This window comes from Pocillopora damicornis, chromosome 1 (assembly GCF_964200805.1).
Source record: "Pocillopora damicornis chromosome 1, jaPocDami1.2, whole genome shotgun sequence".
In the NCBI taxonomy this organism is placed as follows: Eukaryota; Metazoa; Cnidaria; class Anthozoa; order Scleractinia; family Pocilloporidae; genus Pocillopora; species Pocillopora damicornis.
The window spans coordinates 14,025,517-14,045,284 of NC_142670.1; the positions used below are offsets into that span (position 1 = coordinate 14,025,517).

General features: G+C 37.6%; 1 protein-coding gene and 2 long non-coding RNA genes across 4 annotated transcripts in view; 1 reads left to right on the top strand and 2 right to left on the bottom strand.

Moving 5' to 3' along the window:
• Positions 1–1,794, bottom strand: part of LOC149052173 (uncharacterized) — a 29,697-nt gene extending 27,903 nt beyond the window's left edge. The window contains exon 1 of one of the 2 annotated variants that reach the window (XR_016181007.1): positions 1,591–1,788. This is a non-coding gene — a long non-coding RNA (uncharacterized LOC149052173). Of the gene's footprint in view, positions 1–1,590 lie in introns of both variants that reach the window. The other variant, XR_016181027.1, reaches the window with a different exon arrangement.
• A 515-nt stretch (positions 1,795–2,309) lies between these two features.
• On the bottom strand, positions 2,310–3,617 carry LOC149052177 (uncharacterized). Its single transcript, XR_016181690.1, has 3 exons — positions 3,379–3,617; positions 2,581–2,617; positions 2,310–2,369 (listed from the first exon to the last, which is right to left on the bottom strand). It is a non-coding gene; the product is annotated as an uncharacterized LOC149052177 (long non-coding RNA).
• An 8,705-nt stretch (positions 3,618–12,322) lies between these two features.
• LOC149052178 (uncharacterized) lies at positions 12,323–19,759 on the top strand. Its single transcript, XM_089180351.1, has 15 exons — positions 12,323–12,356; positions 12,694–13,080; positions 13,485–13,850; positions 14,279–14,520; positions 14,612–14,671; positions 15,565–15,757; positions 16,233–16,340; positions 17,316–17,403; positions 17,656–17,746; positions 17,839–17,888; positions 18,418–18,544; positions 18,650–18,753; positions 19,217–19,319; positions 19,414–19,564; positions 19,680–19,759. Exons 1-15 carry the CDS (start codon positions 12,323–12,325, stop codon positions 19,751–19,753), a joined length of 2,178 nt encoding a protein of 725 aa, XP_089036477.1. The 3' UTR covers positions 19,754–19,759.
• The last annotated feature ends 9 nt before the right edge of the window (positions 19,760–19,768 follow it).

Consider the following 19,768-nt stretch of genomic DNA (forward strand, 5'->3'; position numbering starts at 1 on the left):
TAAAAATTTTAGATGAGAAGAGACAAAAGAAAGGAAATTATGACATTGAAAAGGAAATAGTGCTCTGCAAATATGTCTATTGGTAAATATGTGGGTGGGATACGTTAGGAAGGTACATTTTTTTATGTAATAGGACTATAAAGGGTGTGTGTATATGTACTTACGATCCATCAAACATTTTTGCTCGCCCGCGATTGATCTAAACGGAACGCGAGAGCGAAGATACTCCAGCTAAAACTGGGTGATATCTGAGACGATTACTCAAGCTGTTTTCAAATTTTTAAACATTATATCTATTACGATAAGTCTTAGTTTCAAATTTTATTCAAGATTGTATAAGGTTTTGTGTTTGTTACAGAAAAAGGGAATTTTTTTTTCCATAAGTCGTACCGGAAATCACTTAAAAGAAAAAAACCCACCCTGCATACGGTAAGCAGTTCGTAAACATTTTTTTACGCGCGCTGCAAAATCTTTGAAGGATAGTGAAAATAGTAGCCTCTATATTGTTTGGAAATATGAACTGATATTTTGTCCTTGGACATTATCTGTTCTTGGAAGTTCTTAGCTTTCCTCCAGATCCGCTCTCGGAAAACTGTTTGCATCTTGGAACAGATGATATCCGCTCACAAATATCTGCACATATTTTAGCGCCAAATAGAGGCTGTTGTTTACATAGATCTTTCCCACAGATTTTTGAATAGGACTTGACGCAGGAAAGGAGGTGGTTGATGGGCAGTTAGATAGGCAAGGAAGTAAACAGATAACCAGGTGGGTTATGAAAACAGACAAGAAGGTAAACACGTAGGTAAGCAACGAAGGTGGGTAGGTAAGGTGGAGGTGGGTAAGTAGAAGGGTAGAGAGATGGGTGGTTAGGCGAGCACAAAGGCAGGTTAGTGGGGTGGGTGGGTAGGTAAGCAACGTAGGTAGCTGGGTAGGTAGGATGGGAGGCGGGTTGATGAGTAAGCAAGAGGGTAGGTAGGTAGGTAGGCAGTTACTTGGGTTCATAGGCAGGTTAGTAGGTAGGTAGGTAAGTAGGTAGTTTGGTGGGTGAGAAGTTGGGCAGGTAGCGGGCGAACAGTTAGGTAGTTGAGGACATATGTAGCTAAATAGGAAATGTTTATGTAGGTACTTTTGTAAGTAGGTAGGCAGGTTGGTAGATGGACAGGGATTGAGGTAAATGGGTGGGTGGGTAAGGAGGTAGGTCAGGAAGTAGGTAGGCAGGTTGGTGGGTAGATAGGGAGGTAAGTAAGTAAGTAGGTGGGTGGGTGAGTTGGTGAAAAAGTAAATTGGTAGGAACGTTTGTGGGTAAATAGTTAAAACAGTAGGTAGGTAGGTAAGTGGGTCAGCAAGGAAGTAGGGCAGTAAGTGGGCAGGCAGGCTGGTGGGTGGGTGAGTGGGTGAGTGGGTTGGTAAATAAGTCAGTGGTTGGGAAGGTTGATAGGTAGACAGGCTAGAAGGAAGGAAGGTAAGTAGGTAAATAAGAGTGATGAGGGTAGGGCAGAAGGACAGGCTAAGCAGGCTAGATATTTGTCATGATCACTCAAACAAACACAAATTACACGTTTCTTTGAATTATTTTACAAACAATACCTCATCTTGAGAGACACAACAACAGCATGTACAAGGCTTCATCAAGCAGCAGCATACAGACGCTGCAATTCCAATGCCAAACTCAAGAGCACCAAGGATTACCATGGTTATACTGAAAGCTCTCAATTCTGTCGCTCCGTATAAGGCGCTGATAAGTAGGCCACTAATAGACGATACAATGGAAAATGCCATAAACAGGGCCGCCTGAAGGAGATAAAATGAAAGGTTCTCTCTTTAACAAAGAGGATTTGAATTATTTTGTACAATTGTTAGTGAGATGATAAATAGCGTAATTTGTTTTAGCATTGTAATACGAGTATTTACACAGACTCCAGAATATAACAATGTCTGGTATACGCTCGCAGTCTTTTAAGTAGTAGCAGCATTGTTTATGTATTCACAATAAAATATTGAATGATATTGAATCACCGAATCGGAGGTAAATTTCAATCCAACTCTGAGATTAATAATTGTTTTTACTGAACAAGAAAAAATACAGTTTATTTCAGTCCTTGTACCGAAAAATGATCGGAAACTAAACTCCTGACGTGCGTTTGGCAACTCGGAAGTGAATATTACTTAACAATGTTCAACTCCAAGCTGGCCAATCAGCGAGCTCAAACGTTTCTAGAATTTGCTTTTAAAATAGCAAGTTCCCAAGCGGTTGTCGGAATTGCGCTATACAAAATCTTAGATGTACATATACTTACATAGAAGTTGGTTGTTGACGTTCTGAACATCTTAGTAACAGAGATACCGAGGCCTCCTGTGATACACATCTACGATAAAAGCTTTAGATTAGCATAATGGTATTTTTAAAAATGATGATAATATCGCTTTGTCCCCTTCCCTCCTCGTCGAGCGAGCCAACGTTTGAGAATCGAGCTACACATAAGTGTAGAAGAGGCCTTAACATTCAGTGTTGCGTAATAAGTCATATGAGCAGTAGAGCACAAAGTTAGACTTTTGCGACTCTTCTTAAATACTCACGCTTTGTTTTTTTCCTTTTAAACGGAAATTTAGCGACCTAACGTAAATATAAATTATAAATGAGTATGAGTCAATCGAATAAAATAAAATTAACTTGATGATTTCATCTAGTAGTGCTTCTGCAACATGAAACGCGTACAAGCGATTTATTTAACTGCAGATTTACTTTTGTATAAACACGATTATCTACGTGTAAGGCAGTTCGTGTCGATGCTTGCTTTTTAACACATACTTGGTCAAAGGTCAAATGACTTCCGGTTGCACAGAAAAGAGTCATAATAAATGTAAATTGCCTTCAAACTTCGATTGAAAGAAAAGGAACATTAGTTGGAAATAGTTGTTCAGTTTATTTTGAGTGCTTGTTTTAATCGCGTAATCTTGGGTAATGGGAAACAACTTACAGTCTAGCCGGAATATTTTATTTTCTGTTTGTCCATTCAAATCAAAGCCATTCACGTCTATTCTGTAACTTAACTCGCTTGTTTTATTGTGGCTAATGAAATCTGTCAAACTGCCCAACTTTTAGTCTTAGTCCCGTGTGCATGGAGGTAGACAGATAATGTGTACTTGCTAATCAACATAACTCAAACCACAACACTTTTACACAGTTTCAAATACCAACTTGTATGGACGATTCGAGCGAGTGAGACATTAGGCAATCTATCGAATAAAGTCTCTGGAGCTACATCTTTCAGCGACTTTCAAAATGTTTTAATTCTATCTTAACGCCCGGAATACTCTCGCGATGACTTTAGTGCAACATTCACTAAAATATTGCATTGCCACATTCCATCTTACCCAAATGCCGACCCAAATCCCAAAATATGAATGACCAAAATAAGACTCCAGCTAAAATCTGTCCACAATGCCGGCAACAATCAGGGCAAACCCAACGAGAATGTGAGCAAAGGCAAGACGTTGTCCTTTTGAAGCGATGCTTTGATAGTCATCCATGATTTTGGAGAGCTCGTATTCCGAGAAAAATTTGACTTTGAACTGTTCAAACCGAGCATGTCATGTTATATGCAAATTATGCAAATTAGAAGGATGCGTACGAACTGTTCCGCTTCAAAACTAACATATCTATTCATTTTGAAGCAATGATATTTGCTTCACGAATTTCCAATATTTTTATCACCTTTATATTTTTTTTTATGAGGATTAAACGATTTGATCTAAAGAAGAGCAGGCAAAATTCCATAACAGTGGCGTATGAAGACGCACAGTGTAACAGTGTAACGCAATCAAAATTTTTCAACAACAGGGTGACCAACACAAATTGATGTATTTCGCAGAAACAAAGCGGAAGCGGAAAAAACAAATCAATCACATTGTCAGTTCTCGATGACGTACGACGGCTTTAATCCAGTTTTCAGTGGATGATAGGAAACGGGGTTGGCATCTATATTTCTCTTCTGGTTCCGTTGGCATGATTTTCCGTCACAAGATTGTATCGTTTTGTGTTTCTAATGAAACTCCGACTCTGTCGCAGATGAAAACCAGCCTTAAAGGTTTTTGACGTTAAGCTGTTTCTAAGAGATTTTTTCCGCGTGCCTCGAAAAATTGAAGGATTATAATTTCGGCAGCCTCTATATGGCTCGAAAATATTCCTAGGTTACCGCTCTTGGACAGCATTGATTTCTCAAAGCGAACAGTTTTCCACGAACCTTGCTTTCGAGACATTGTTCTCTTCTCCGAATGTACAGTATTGGTGGACTGATCATTTCCCCACCAAATTGATGCGGCTGACCTCTAAGATGGAGCTCTTTACTTTAAGGCAAATGGCTGTAGGGGGACGGAAAAGACTCCAAAACTCTAGAGACGATAAGGAGAAAGACTTAAGATATACCAACACCAGTGTCACCCAACAGTCTCTGAGAGGTGATCGGTGAGGCCAATTTCTTGAATACCTTGGTCATGTCTGGCAGACCACAATATGTGTTCGTGGTTATACTTGAATAATTGTTGACATACGACGAACAAAATATATGAGAGTTATAAATATGAAGAAAGCTCAGACATTTGCATATCTAAATAACATCTCGGTCTGAATATCTCAATAAAGTTAAGTGAAATATTAATCAACGTATTTGTGATATTTTGCACCCTTCATGGCCATTTGAAACGTCTTTTTAAGAAATCATTTTTGGCCGGAGGCCGTTAAGAGAAGAAAGGGAGACAAGGGCCGCAAGCTAAAACCGCCTCCACTCCAAACCGAAATCAACGCCAAACTACGAAAATCTCTCCTAACTAGCAACGCAAAGAAATTCGAAGCACGCAAGCTGTTTCAAAATTACTATACGATGCAGCAACTTCCCGTGGCAGCCCACTGTGGTTCAAAACCGGTCACGATAACACGCGGAATGCAGACCGAGCAGCCCGCACTTTGCTCGCTATAGAATTTCAGCTGTTACAGCTTGCGAGACACTAACAAATTCATTCATGACCTATCACGCAATCGACTTCGATAGGTACCCAATTTCACCAGTATTATGTTTTTTTTTTTTATTCTTAGAAACCAAATTACGTTTTCTCACTTAAAAATTTTTATTCTACGCCTAGGTTGACCTTAAATGGAAGGCAAAAAAATCTCTTCTGGGAACTGGTTAGTGACTTAATGATAAGTAGTGATGAACAACAAACGAGCGCCTTTTGAATGCCGGTACATTTCTTGTGCATAATGGGTTGCATGCCTTGTTTAACACATTTCTTCTGAACTATGACTCAACTACTACAACTCAATTTTGAGCCAGATTAAAGTACTTCGTTTCGCTTCTACAGTTTTAAACAAAACTAAATGCTTCCATGACAGCTCGAAATAAAAGAAATAAAACTTTAATCACTTTCCGGCAGAACATTCCACAAATGTGGGAGAGTCACTGGTGTGTATCAACTACAAACTTCAAATACTGTAAAAAACATTTTAATTTAGGAATAGTGGTTTGCCTCGTTTCTTGATCAAATAATACGCTTAAGAGGTGTGCACTCAAATTTTTTTGTTTATTTTCCATCTGATGGGAATTCATCGTAGCTGGCGTCGACCTTTCAACCGTACCAAATTATTGCGTCAGACTTCAGTTCTAAAGAGCAATAAATGCACACAAACAGTGACATATGTTTTCCCATATTTTTTATTTTTGGCAAAATAAATAAATAAAACAAAATACCAATGAAACCTCGAGTCCCGTCTGCTGGTCACTTGGAAATTGTCCAATTAACTTTTATTTCACACACGCTCGAAATAACCTCGTCTAGTTTCGTCAGATAAAAAAAGAAAAAAACAAAACAAAACAATTTCTTAGTCTGCGCGGTTTACAGTCTGCATTTTATCTTGACCTGTCCAAGCACTGATTGCAAACACTTCTAATTAGATTATCATTTTTTTATCCTACTCCTGAGATCGTTCATTAACTAACATATCACGTTCCCCAAGAAATTAATGGTATTCTTCCTAAGTTAAAAATTGTTTCATGGCTTTAAGCGTGTATCAAGGAATGCTTTCTCAGAATCTTGAAAAGCGCCGAGGTTCACGGCGCAAGGAATAGTTCTTGATATATACTATATATCCACAATCATTATTCATCACTTGGATAGTTTATTTAGACCCAACATAAAGACCAGCTCCCAGTTGGCTTGTTAGCTCAGTTGGTAAAGCGCTGCATCGGTATCGCAGAGGTCTTGGGTTCATATTTTGCAACTTTATGAGCGATAAAATTCTGGTCTCAATTTGAACGTAAATCGATTTCTTTGGCAGAAATCAAGTAAAGTGGGATGTACCAGTAAAGTTATAGGTGATAACAAGAATTTAATTTTTTTTCTTTAAATATTTGACGACAGGAGACCTCTGGAGACCTTGATTGACAGAGAACTCAGCGATATATCCTTGAATGTGCTTCAGAATATGCAAAAATTATGTAAAGTCATCTTTTTTTGTTATTCTTTCCGCAGGGTGTATATCTCTAATTGCGCATGTTCCGGTGCCTAAAAAAATAGCGAGTGATACTAGGCCGCAAAGATCCCTACTCGATTAACTGTGAGTTCCTTGATTGGCCGTTTCAACCATGTTTTGACCAGCCACGAACCAGACTCACGCCTTTTCAGCGAGCTCGTAAGCGTACAGTATATTGATTAATTCAAAGCAGCAAATATTTAAACGGCGATCCGTAATGTAATGTTTTTGCTCATACGAGACCATTTTATTTTTCCACTAAAAATTGTGAAATCCTTTTAGTTCATCACGACTCTCATACACAAATTATGGCTGCTACATAATAAAGAGAAAGTGGTTTTGCCGGGAAGCCTGAAGAATAACTGGTCAATTAAAAATCGACTCTATTAGACTCACTTCGAAGTCATCATCTAAATGAACCAAGAGTTTAGTTACTACAAGAAATGTTGGTCTTTACCACGCTCGCTAAAAATAAATAAAAATCTTACCCTCTTCTTTCACTGTTTTCCTCTTCTATATGGTCACATGCCATTTTTTTACAGAAGAATTCGCAAAAAAAAAAAAAGAAAAGAAAGAAAGAGGTGAAAAATGTTCTTCTTGATTCAAAAGATCTATTATTTTTCTTCCTTCCAATTTTTCTTTTTGTATTAACTGCAATCTTATGAGAACTTATTGAGTATGTTATTTAAAGTCTCGTGCATCTGGATAGCTCAGACAAACCTCCGCTACTGTTCACGTGGATAGGTTACTAAAACAGAAAAGATATACTTAATATCCCGTATGTGCGACAGGGTGTCCTGATTTTTTTTCTCTACACCTGCACGTAGGAAAAGCATTAAACTGCGAATGTACACAGTGCAAACAATGAAGTTTTCAGGCATGAATAAAATACTGAATATTAACAAAACTAACAACATTCCGCCTGTCTATATGCGGATCAAAGCTGCAGATAAAAAGATAAACGTTGTCTTTCTGTCGTCGAGGAAGGTGCATTTCCACAAAGTAAAACTTACAGATCAATCGAAGACGTGTCAGGGATGTATGGACGGTTGAATGGCAGTACAGTATTGCAATGAATTTGAACCGAAGTGGAATTCATGATTAACTTAAAAAAGTAGACTCAACCAACTGGAAATGGCAGTCGATTGCAATACGATCGTTTAGTTAACGGCGATAGGTTGATTGTAGAAATCAACCCATTGTAAAAAGTCTTTTTATGTCGTGAATTTCTAATTTTTATGAAGACGAACAATTCTACGCACCTGCTGCAAGTTACTTTCAGTCTATTGGTCCGACTAAGGAAAAAGAAAAAAATGGTGACTCACGTTCCGAACGTTCTACCGAGTATTAAGATTTGCATCTAAATCTAGCTCATACTAAAGAGTTTGAAATACTTGAGGGAAATACCGTTCATACGCTGCTCCCAAATACAATGTAACTGAACGAGAGCTACTGATAACTACCTGTGTACATAGTGGCCTTGACGAGTTGGATGATAAGTTAAACCGAATCCAGAAAAATGTTCAAAACCTTTTTGAGAAGTTGTGCACTGGGTAAGTACCACCTCTCTTACTCCCTCCAGGTATAACGTAGAAATGAAATCTATAGACTTGACTTTCTACTTGTGAATATTTTTTATCGATTTTGGGAACTTCCTGTGACACTCGGGCAAAAAAAAACTGAGAAAAGAAATTTGTCAGGTGGCAATTATCAAAGAGAAGGATGGCGATTCTTCTCTTAGTTAGTGCCGTAATGTGTTTCAGTTTCTAGACAATGCAAAATGATTGAAAAACAATGGAAAGTCATCGTTATTCATGTTGTTTTCGCTGCGGTGATCTGTGTAACGGCTCTAAGGAGCCACATGTAGAATCAAAGAAACACAATTATAGCTTAATTGACATCCTTCAAAGCTGTTGCGACAAGTCAAAAGAGAATCACGTACATTGTCGCTCTTCGTTCATGCGTCAGATGACAGCCGGAAAAATTAGACGTTTTCCATCAAGCGACGGAAGTCGAACAGTTTAGAAGCAATCCTAGAAATGCCCTTTGCAAGAAGTTGGGAAATATTTTCGCGCTCTAGGCGCTTCCAGCGTGCTTGGAAACAGAACAGAGCACTGTATAGGCTTTTTTATTTGTTGATATAACTGGTATTAGGTTAGGCAGATGCAGAAATTAATGACCCAGCACTTGGGAAAAATTCTTGGATATCTTATGCCTGCTAAAACAAAAATGATAATTCAACGAGCTAGAAACCACTGAATTACTTGACAAAAGTAGAATTACCAATAGCGTGTTGAAAAAAACCGTAAGGGAATATTAATGATGGAAAGACACCTGCAAAAAATTCATCACGTGTAACAAGAAATTAGATTATTCTAGAAAATCTCGCGCAATTTTTAGAAACAGACAAAATACGAAATTACTTGGACAACCGACTATCGTTTAGAGTCGGAGATTGCTTGACCAGTTTTTAATGACTGAAGTTTTATTTCACTAACACATTAGAAAATACCAGTCATTGAAACGTTTTAATATCAGCTTTGTTGATACAGTTTATTAATTCTTGTTTTTACGAAGCAAAACAATAATTAACATCTATTGCCTTGAGCCTTCATTTTAATTAGTCGTTCAATTTAAGAAGAACCAAGTTATGACTTATGTCACGTCGAGAAGACAGCGTCCCATCGAGAGTTACGATGTACTTAGCACCGTGCGTGCATCTAAAGAAACTCGAATATAGAGTTCAAAACGCGCCAAGAAACACTGCATATGCGCTTTGGTAAATGAACCGACAACAACCAAAGAAATGAAAACATTTCACACCATTACGATATGCACTTCCATAAAACTAGAACGAAAAAGGTTGTTTTGCTGTCATGAAGTTCTTGTTTCTCTTCAATAAAATAATGCTCCGCATCTGGAGCAAATAGTCCGCGGTTTACTTGGCTGGTTTACTAAGGTACACAAAAAGAATACAACCTTGGTGACGCGAAGCGATCAAAGCTTACGATATGCAAAACTGTCTACATAGTGCAAGAGAGTTCGAAAGAGTTTGAAAGATATGCTGCACATGCGCAGCCTTCGAAGGAAACTTACATCAATCTCATGAAAACAATTGACAGCAATATATCCATAGTTTGTATTGATGAATTTGGATGATGGGTGGAATCAAAGCCAGAAAAATACATATGTTCAACGCGCTTTTTATAAGTTGCACGCTGTGTAAGTACCAGCTAAATTATATCTCTTATATCAGAATGCTGTAGAAAAGTGGTTTCACAAAATCATGAAAATAATTTTGGAAAAAGAATCAGGCTATTTGGTAAGACTTATTTTGCGTTTCTTTATTTCAGTACGATGCAGACTTAAATATTTGAAAACAATCAGCTAGAATGACAAAATCTAATATTTTTAAAGATGTAGCGCCCATTTTAAACCATGGTTGTTGGGTTATGACGGTTTGCACAACAGTTTTATTTCTAGCAATGATGTTAAGGATCATATGAACGCAGTCGCTTGGCTGTGATAGTGCTCTCGTCTTTCACCTGTAAAGTGGCCTCTCGGAATGATCGATGGTTTTTAATTAACTGGCCGAATACGGGCACTTGAGTTGACTGAAGTTGACATTAGGTTTGACAGATGTCTCACCGTTCGAGTCGGGCCGAATCGATATTTCCTAGTGATGGAGGTTTTATCCAGTTCTGTCTCCATTTTAATTATGATTTCTAGGCTTAACTTAACCTCAACCACTGTGATCTATTTGTGATTTGATACCTAAAGCTTAGTCCCAATTAATTGGTCTTTATGACATCATAATATTAATTACTATCGGTTATCTGACGGAAGAGCAAACCATGTTTGAAAAACTTGTCGCTACCCTTTAGCAAGGAGAGGAAAGTTGGTATTCTGATCGTATTAAATTCATCGAAATGTATGTATGTATCTAAAATCAAGTTTTAGCATGTTTTGTTTTGTTTGAATTTATCCAAATTGCCCTTGGAATCTTCAGAAGGATCATGCAAATGAAGATATCACTCGGGAAAGTCTCGATAAATTGTGGAAAACTAAACAGAAATGTCTGAAAAATAGAGAGGTTTTATTGCGTTGACATAGACTTGGTAAACACAAGAGAAGGTTGGATTGGGAGAAAGGTAGATTGCAAGAGGCTGTCAAGGAATTGCATAACTTTCGAGGATTATCCTAACCTTCTGAGAATTCTCTTAGCACAGAGGACGTGTCGAAATTATTTTAGTCAGCTACCAAATGTGACTTAAAAACTGCGTTTGTTTTGGAGAGCCCGCATACAGCTCGTTAGCGTTGTTTAAAGATTGAAGTCTAGTCTTCCGTAGCTTACAAAGGCCAAAAACCTCAAAGCGTTGATCATTTTCTGTCCGGTGGCAGGCATTTTGACCGGAAAATATTTGCAGTCTTACATTAAACACAGAGAGATGGTCGCTATGTCGCACATTTCTGAAAAGAAACAACTACGTGAATGGACCTTTTACAGCGTTGCAGATATGGAATTAAAAAATTTTGCACAATAACGGTCTGGTGTTGTAGCTTCTCTATCGGAAGCAAAGTTAGGGATGCAGCACATGCATACCATAAGTTATCGAAAATTCATTTCTTACCCGCGGAATCTTGCCTCATTAACATCTGGTAAATTTCTTTAAACAGAAACTAAATTGAGATGTTTCATACCTGTCAAGGTTTGAGCGACGGTTTTGGAAAATCTTCATATATGTTATTTGCGCATAGTTTTACTTTTGAAGGGCGCCTCGTTGGTACACGTGCTATTGAAGAAGTCGGCTGCGCATGACTATCACAAATATGTCGTGTCTTCTAAAAATTGGGAGGATCCGGATTTGGATTTGTAATCCAAGATTATACAGATCACGGTGCATCAAAGGAACGGTGCTTTAGTTCATCACATCAGTTACCATGACAGCAACCGGGAAACTGTAGAGCGCCTCAGCGGAATTGCGCGCTAAATTTAAAAACGAAAACAAGATGGCCGTCGCGGATAGAGCAGCTGAAGTACTTACTTCTTTGTAATTGAGCACCGCTAGGCAAAATGATTGATTTCGGATCCTTTTCCCAAAATGCATTTGATAGATCACTGATCTGAAAATGGATTTGCTCGAAAGGAACGCTACAGATCAGAAATCCTGATCCGGATTCTCCCAAAGGAACGCACCCTTAATGTCAAGTGTCAATCATCATCCGAGACAGTATCTTGAACGCGAAATTCCCAACGAAAATAAAGTTTTCGTGGACGGACGTGTCTCACGAAGTTCGCTTAGGCTCTTAGATAATTAATTCGTATTACTTTGATGTATTTGGAAATCTGTGAATTAAAGAGATTTTCCCAAAAATTAAGTATTTCATCCTTTTCCTATTTCAAGTTTTTTTTAAGTGGAGGGTGGGGGGTGAGGCCTTGCTATTGAAAGAATTGTAATCATAAAATCTGGAGATTACATAGTTACTGTGACTACAGTAAGTCTGCATACACGAGAGAACCTTTCTTAGGACATTTATCCCCATGTCGTGTGCAGCACTTAGTATACTTTACCTGCTAGTTTTTGAGTGGCGAAAGACATTTGTCAATAAAACTCTTTAATTTGTTTTCTTAGATGTCTTTTAGGAAAAAATATCTTATTCTAAAATTCCTATTTGTAATGAAAAACACACCGAATGAGTGAATTCATCTATTGCCACGGAAACTGGTCAGACAAGTAACTTTTCAGCGCCAACACATGTAAAAAATTTTTTTTTAAATTTCCCTTTACAGTAATGCTGACTTTGACAAAGCATTTATATGGATCAGGTGAGAAGTGCTAATTAAGACTCTAACAAACATGTATTTACTTTCCCGAGAATTAAAGGGAAACATGGTAAAACTCTGATAGATTTATCAGGATCAAAATAATTACTAAGCTAATCATTTTCGAAGTGCACTTAAAAACCACAGTATGCCTCAGGCCTCAGAAAAAATACTGTTAATTTGCTCTCACTCTGATCCCAGAACTACCATTTACGAATTAAAACAAATAATAACAATAACATTATGAAAACTGTGGATGGTCTTTGCCAACAAGCTATCCATGTTTTCTTGTGTTTAGTTATTCCCATTTTATAATTTTTTTAGTTTTTTTTTTCCCCAGAATGCCAGATTTCATGTTTTGAAGATTCCTGTTACATATTGCAAAACCAAGGACCGAATTGGAACGATAACAGAATATTATGTCAAAAGCAGGGGGCTGACATAGTTTCCATTGAAACCGTAAAAGAATGGAACTTTTTAAATGACTTGATTCAAAAACCCAAATGGAAATATAATAAGTGGATGATTGGTTTGGAAAAAGAAGCCGGCAATTGGACTTGGGTGAGTGGAAAACCACTGACCATTTGCAAATGGGATAAAAACCAGCCAAGTGACGACGGAGATGTGGCAATAATAGTCAAGACGTCTTTGAATGATAGTAAAGTGGGCCTATTTCAAGTGACCCACGGAGATCAGCCTTATGCCTCAATTTGTGAAATTACCAAAGGTAAGACGCAACACAATTGAGTAAACTAGGGGTGTGCTCAAAGCCCTTGAGCGTAAAAAAAGTGCTACCAGACCTTGATAAAATGATAAAACCTTGCACCTTTATTTCCCTTATTGTGGGGAAGCTTCAAACCAATTTCTTCATTTTAGTTTTAAAATGGCCAATATTCTTGGTCTACTAAGCCTGATAATTTAATTTCGATCATCGCTAAAATTTTCGAGCTTCTCACAGTAGTGAATGAAATATCGTTGCAAAGGTGTCAAAGAACATCGTGATAATGAACATATTTAAGCTTTACCCTCGTGAATAAATGGAAGGAGACCCACGTTTTAATGAAATATTGTTTACCTTCGATAAATCTCCAAATGGATATTGTTTTGAAGACTCGTTTTCTCATTTTGAAGATTGTTTTAAAGACTCCTGCTACGTGTTTATGGCCTCTGGGTTTACATGGATGTTTAACAGAGATTATTGTCGCGACTGCGGAGTTGACCTAATTTCCATTGAAACCGAAGAGGAATGGTTCTTTATTGATGGCGAGATTCGAAATCGCGACACTGCGGAGTGGTACATCGGGTTGGAAAAAAAGGAAAATAATTGGACTTGGGTGAGTGAAAAGCCACTGACGATCGGTAAATGGAGAGCAAACCAGCCAAGCAATAACCATAGAGTGGCATTTATAATCAGGGAGTCTGATTCGGGTGAACAGGGCTTATCTACTGATCCAGCGGGGACAGATCCCAAAGCTTTCATATGTGAGATGCCCAAAGGTAAGACAAATTTGCGCCTGCTTAGCGCACAATAAACAGAGAAGCGCGTGTCTAGGCCCTTAGTGAGACAGAAATGTCATCATGGACCACACTGTCATGAATATATTGATCTTGGCTTTGCGCGTCACGTTTCCTCTGCACTTCGCAAATGTGTATGAACTATTCATTATGGATGACTTGCAGACGAAAATGGAGACCATAATACTCGATCTACCCATCCCAGCCACTTTGATATCGAGCATCACAAAATAGTCAGACTTAAGGTTTCAGAACCGGAAATTAAAAGAATTGAGATTGATGCAATTATGGTGGACTAATCAGTTCGTCCAGCATGGTTTGCTTATGAACGAGACTAGAGAAAGAATACAGAAATCGGCTTAGGTATATCCTTACTTTTATTTTTTTCCCTGAAAACTCATCGAAATTAGCAGGGCCATCATTGTCATCTGCGACGGTATGGCCATCAGAATCGGCAAAGGCAGTAGCGTTGTTATCGCCATCGATCTCTTTAGGAGCGTCGCCCTCACTGTTGCCATCACCATCGCTGTCTCTGTTTCGATTGCCCTCGCCCTCACCATCGCTGTCTCCGTTGTCGTCTTTGCTGTGGCCATCGCCATCTTTGATAATACCATCTTCATCGCCGTCGCCTTCAAATTCAGTTCAGAAGCTGGTGAGTTTTGTGATTATTTACCATCCATGTACATGTTAAGTTTCAGAATGTAATTAGTTCATACCAATAACTGACACTTTCACTATCTTAGGCAAATGAATATGTTTCCAAACTTCGCGGACTTGATAGCAACAAAAAGACCTCTTTGCAGGTATCTAACGTTACCAATAACTAATATATTATCGTACAGAATATATCCAAAAAAATATGTAAATATATGTGTATATACAATTGTGGGAAATTGTAGCAAATGCTGTTGGAAAGTGCTCAATACACGTGAGTGTACAGCGAAATAAAGTTCAAAATGACTAAAATGAAACATGCATGATTCCCTGTAACTCACGAGTTACATGGAATAACTTAGACTGACAGCAGCTATTGTATTTTCCTTTTGAAGAACGTTCCCTTTAATTTATTCTATCGGAAGCTAATGGAAGAATGAAAGGTGTATGTATCATATGTATATATATATATATATATATATATATATATATATATTCAAATAGCGACGTTTTGAGAACGAGTACATATTTACATATATGCTTATATGTACTTTTATATGTAAAGAGAGACAGTGACAGAGGGCGGGAAAGAAATTTGATAAGGCTACCTGGGCCAAGGAAAACGCAGCTTTTAAACAACACTCTGCATACTTATATCGTTCCAGGACCGGAACAGAATTAATACTGGACACATTCTCCACGCTTCTTTAACATCAAAACTCTCATCTTCGTCGTCCTTTTGTAATGTTTGCACTGCTTATCAAATAAAGTGGATTCCAAGTTGCCGCGCGTCTGTTTGGTTATGGATAACAGAAAACTTCAGGAGTATTGACCAAATCAATGATCAGTTTCTTTGTTCTTACCACATTTTGGCTTCGTTAATGATCTATAAGTATTTCAACTGTTATTAAACAGATACATGGCAAAATGGTATCTACTTGTAACAAAACAACGTTATAAGTAATTAGAACCACACGCTTGACATAGATCCCTATGATATTATTGAAAATCACATGGATAAAATTGTTTTACGTGATTTCAGGAGGCTGTAAACGTGTTTGAAAACTTCATCGTCAGCTTTGAAAACATGTCAAAACTTCATGAAGGCCAGTTCACCATAGACGAGTTTCAGAAAGGAAGAGAATCCATCTTTAATGTGGCTGTCGCCTTCGAGAAATTTTCTCTTAATTATGGCAAGCATCACCTTCCAATAAAGATTGTAAGCCACAAAATGGGTGAGTAAAAACACCGCCACTTATCAGATTTGTGAATAAAATTCTTCGTCGATGCTTATTCACGGTCTGAGTGACTGACACTTTATCTCCTAAATAGGATCATGACTTTTACAACTGGGCTGGGTTGTTCTGAGCTAAGTTTAGATAGTCGAGGATTCATGTGAAGTCTGATTTCAGATATCAAAGCTATAAAAGAGAATTCAGCATAATTCCATTGGACTATTGACTGTAATCTTGATGATTGTTTGACTCTTCAAAAAGAGTGAAGAAAATTATCTCAAAATGGCTTTTGAACGAAGGAATGAAGAAACCCGGATCAGAATTTAACTTTAGGTGAGCGCCAATTGGCCTCAGAACAACTGAGTGGGTCCTGAGTCATTTACAAACGCTTATGTTGGATCTAGTCTGTCTCTTTATTCTTCAATTTTTAATCGTATTCATCCATAAGCAGGAAGTCTATTTTTTTATCCTTCAGTGCTGGAAGTCCAAAAGGCCTACCGCCAAAATGCAAGTGACTTTTACCTCGACGTACACGAATGGCAAACGAACATCAATATTGCCTCTTCAAATTTTGCAGATAACGGTTTGTGTTACCTGTTGTCTTCAGTCTGAAAAAAAAATTTATATATATATATATATATATATATATAAATATGGGGGTAGTGTCTACCTTTGCATAAAGTGCTCAATGCTGTGGTAGCAAAGCTAAGTATACATAAGTTAAAGAATTAAAGAGTACGCATCGATTCTCTGTGACTCTGAGTTTCGCGCCGAAGCGCTCGTCAGACAGAACTTTATTCAATGAATGAATGCCTCCTTATATACAAATAAGATAAGTAGCTAATTAATTCACTAGTGTGATGATCTGATCTATGTCTGAAATAAAGATTCTATAGAGCTATTGCTGGTGGCTTGTGAAATTTGCTGAGTAAAACTTATTCTCTTAGCGGCATTTAGAAATGAGATCTGTTTTTTTGTTTTATAAAGACAGCTTCTTAGCTCTAACTAAGTAAAGTTCTTCTGTGAGGCACAAGTGGCACCGCTTGCCTTTGTTGCTGTAGGCCGGGGCGGTCGCTAAAATACTCCAGTTAATTGCAAAATTGGTGTTGTTGTCTTTGAGTGTCCAGATCTGCTTTGATAGTTCCGTGCTGTTTGAATAGTTTCTGTTCCGAAAAGAAAGTTTGTGTTGCATATAACACTAACAGAAGGAACTTTTAAATAACGTTATTATTTAATTAGTAAGTCTGTTGTAATCTGATGTCGATGTTCACTAGGGAGTATTTGTTCTCATGGCAGCATTTAGAAATTAATTCAGCTGTTTTGTTAAGGTTGCTTGCTTTGTCGGCTTTAATAATGTAGAGTTTTTCAGTTAGGCAGAGGTTTCATCGTCTGGAAATATTGTTACAGGTATCGACACCAGATTACAATTAAACAGCGTTGACGTAATTTCTCACGGAGGACAGTTCACAAGTTTTTCAGGCTTTGCTTCCAAAACCTGCACTCATCGGGTTTATTTGTTTTATGGCCTGAGGGAAATACATAGATTTACCTTTTTTAGGATCAGTGGTCGTCGGGTGTGTATATAAGAATCTGCAAGACATACTGCCGAAAAGTCAACCCAACAGGAATGGAACAGGAAGCACAAGGTAACAATATTGTCTTCTTTGTGCTCAAAACACCTGGCCCTGGTTGTTCGAAGGGTGATTAACGTTATCCACTGAATAATTCGCTATCTGGTAGATAGAGCAAAACATTTTGTTAACACTTATCTGCTGGATAGCGTCGACTGGCGTTATCTTCCCTACGTAGAGAATATCGGCTAAGATATGCAAATAGTTTCGTAAAACCACCATATTTGTGTCCCATTCTGGTTCATTTTCAAATCATTTTGTACACAGATATTTGGGTAGCAGAATAATAATGGCAGCAATGGAACCTAAACCAAAAAAATTGCTAGAAAATGTCGTCTTGAAGTTCAAAAACATAAAGGTAAGCAAGATTAAGTAACATGAAAGTAAAGAAAGATTATTTGGAATGCGCTGTTTTTATTTCATCTCACCGCCATGGTTTTTTATTTTCAGATAGAAGAAAGGGTGAAGAATTGCATGTTTTGGAGAAGCTTCAGCGAAAGGTAAAACATTGCAATACATCATTTACTTTTCTCAGAATTTTCTTGTTCCTTTGGTCGTCCGTTTGCCTCTATGTTCCCGCCAATATTTTCCGTGAATTTCGTTGTCCAGTTACATGTTGGCTGTATTTGCGAATGTCCCCTTATTTTCCGATTGTCGCGGAAGACACTTTTACGTAGAATTTTTGTTTCATTATTTTTCCCTTTATTTAACATTAATTTTCCCGCATAATTTGTCTTGATAAGATGATTTTCTCTATTAAAATTATTTTTTCCAAGCTATAATCCTTCTATCTACAACAACTTTTGTCTAAAAATTTGGAATATACCCAATCAAAGTTTGAATCTATGCCTAGCAAGGAAGTATTGTAAATAACTTCCGCCTTGACTTATTAAAACTAATAAGGAACTGCCAATAATGTAGTCGATGTTATGAAATCAAGAGGGTTTTGATGAAATTCGCTCTTTTGGTACTATGGAAGGCTATTTCCTACACTACGTCTTGTCTGCTGAAGTTATTCTTCCTTTGCAGCTCCGACGGATTTTCAGATGAAGGATGCCAGGTAGTTACGTCGAGAAGCAATTCAGAAGAAACAGTTTGTAGCTGCAATCATTTGACTCATTTTGCTGTATTATTTGATTACAACGATGGCACAAAGGTAACCTATTATATGTATGTTCTTCTTCCAGCACTGGTAAGACATGTAAATTAATTGAACTAATTCACGTTTCTCTATTCTCTTTTTTCACGCTATGTGGCGTAGCTTTCCAAACAGGACGAGACTGTGTTGAAGATAATTACCTACTTAGGATTAAGCTTGTCGATCATTGGGATCCTTGTAACATCAGCCTTGTACTTTTTCTTTACGTAAGTATGGTGACTAAATAATCGATGAAGTACACATTCTCATGTCTTCTTCTAATTGCTATCGATTGTAATTTCTCAACAAAGGAAAAAAAACTATGGGATAAACGTAAGTTTATGTTATCCAAAATGTTCTTTTTAATTTCTCCGAAACTAAGGTAAAGTAAGTCGATTAAATAACCAATTTACTTTACATTTCATGTTCAATTAGAAGAGCATTAACAATGCATGGTCTCTTTCCTCAGTCCTTAATGTTTTCTTATTCTATACTAACTTGGCTTTTTATTTGCCTTTTGAATCTGAAGCTTTTGATTGACCTTTTTTTTGGTGTTTGTTTTTTTTGTTTGTTTTTCTTTTTTTGCTTAACTTTTCATTTGAATTAATTTTGGTTTGATTATGTATGCTTTTTTTACTCATGTTTGGTTTTTGTTTTTCCTTCCTTTTTCGTCATCTTTCATTTCACCAGAGATGTCCGTCAACCTCTGTCTCAAATTCGACTGAGTCTTTCTGTGTCCCTCGGAGTTGGACAGCTAATTTTTCTCGCAGGAGTAAACGCCACAGAACACACGGTGAGAGGCTTCTCCGATCTTTTCATTTAATTAATCAAATCTTTCTGCCAAAACAAAAAAAAAACAACAAAAAAATACATATTTCCTTTTACAGGCTGCTTGTATCGCAATAGCAGCTCTGATGCAGTATTTCCTGATGGCTGCCTTTTGCTGGATGCTGGTCGAGGGAATCTACCTCTACCTGTTTGTTGTGAAAGTTTACAACATCAACACCAAGATGCACATGTATCACGTCATCTCATGGGGTATTTCCATGACTTATTTTACTACGACATGTATTGGAGGTAGTACCGTGCTCTCATATTTGGTGTTGTCATCAAGTCAAGTGCTTTGAATTTATTTTTTTGTATTTATGGGTAGGTTTCCCTATGATCATGATGGCCATTTCACTTGGCATTGCTGCTGCGCAAGAAGGAATAAAAAGCTGTCAATGATAAATAGTAAGGAAC

Bases quoted from the DNA above. Each gene is read 5' to 3' on its own strand.
- LOC149052178 (XM_089180351.1), top strand. From the start codon at position 12,323: ATGCTGACTTTGACAAAGCATTTATATGGATCAG. The intron at 15,758-16,232 runs GTGAGTAAAAAC...TTTATCCTTCAG, and splicing joins GATTGTAAGCCACAAAATGG to TGCTGGAAGTCCAAAAGGCC. The intron at 17,889-18,417 runs GTAAAACATTGC...CTTCCTTTGCAG, and splicing joins TGGAGAAGCTTCAGCGAAAG to CTCCGACGGATTTTCAGATG.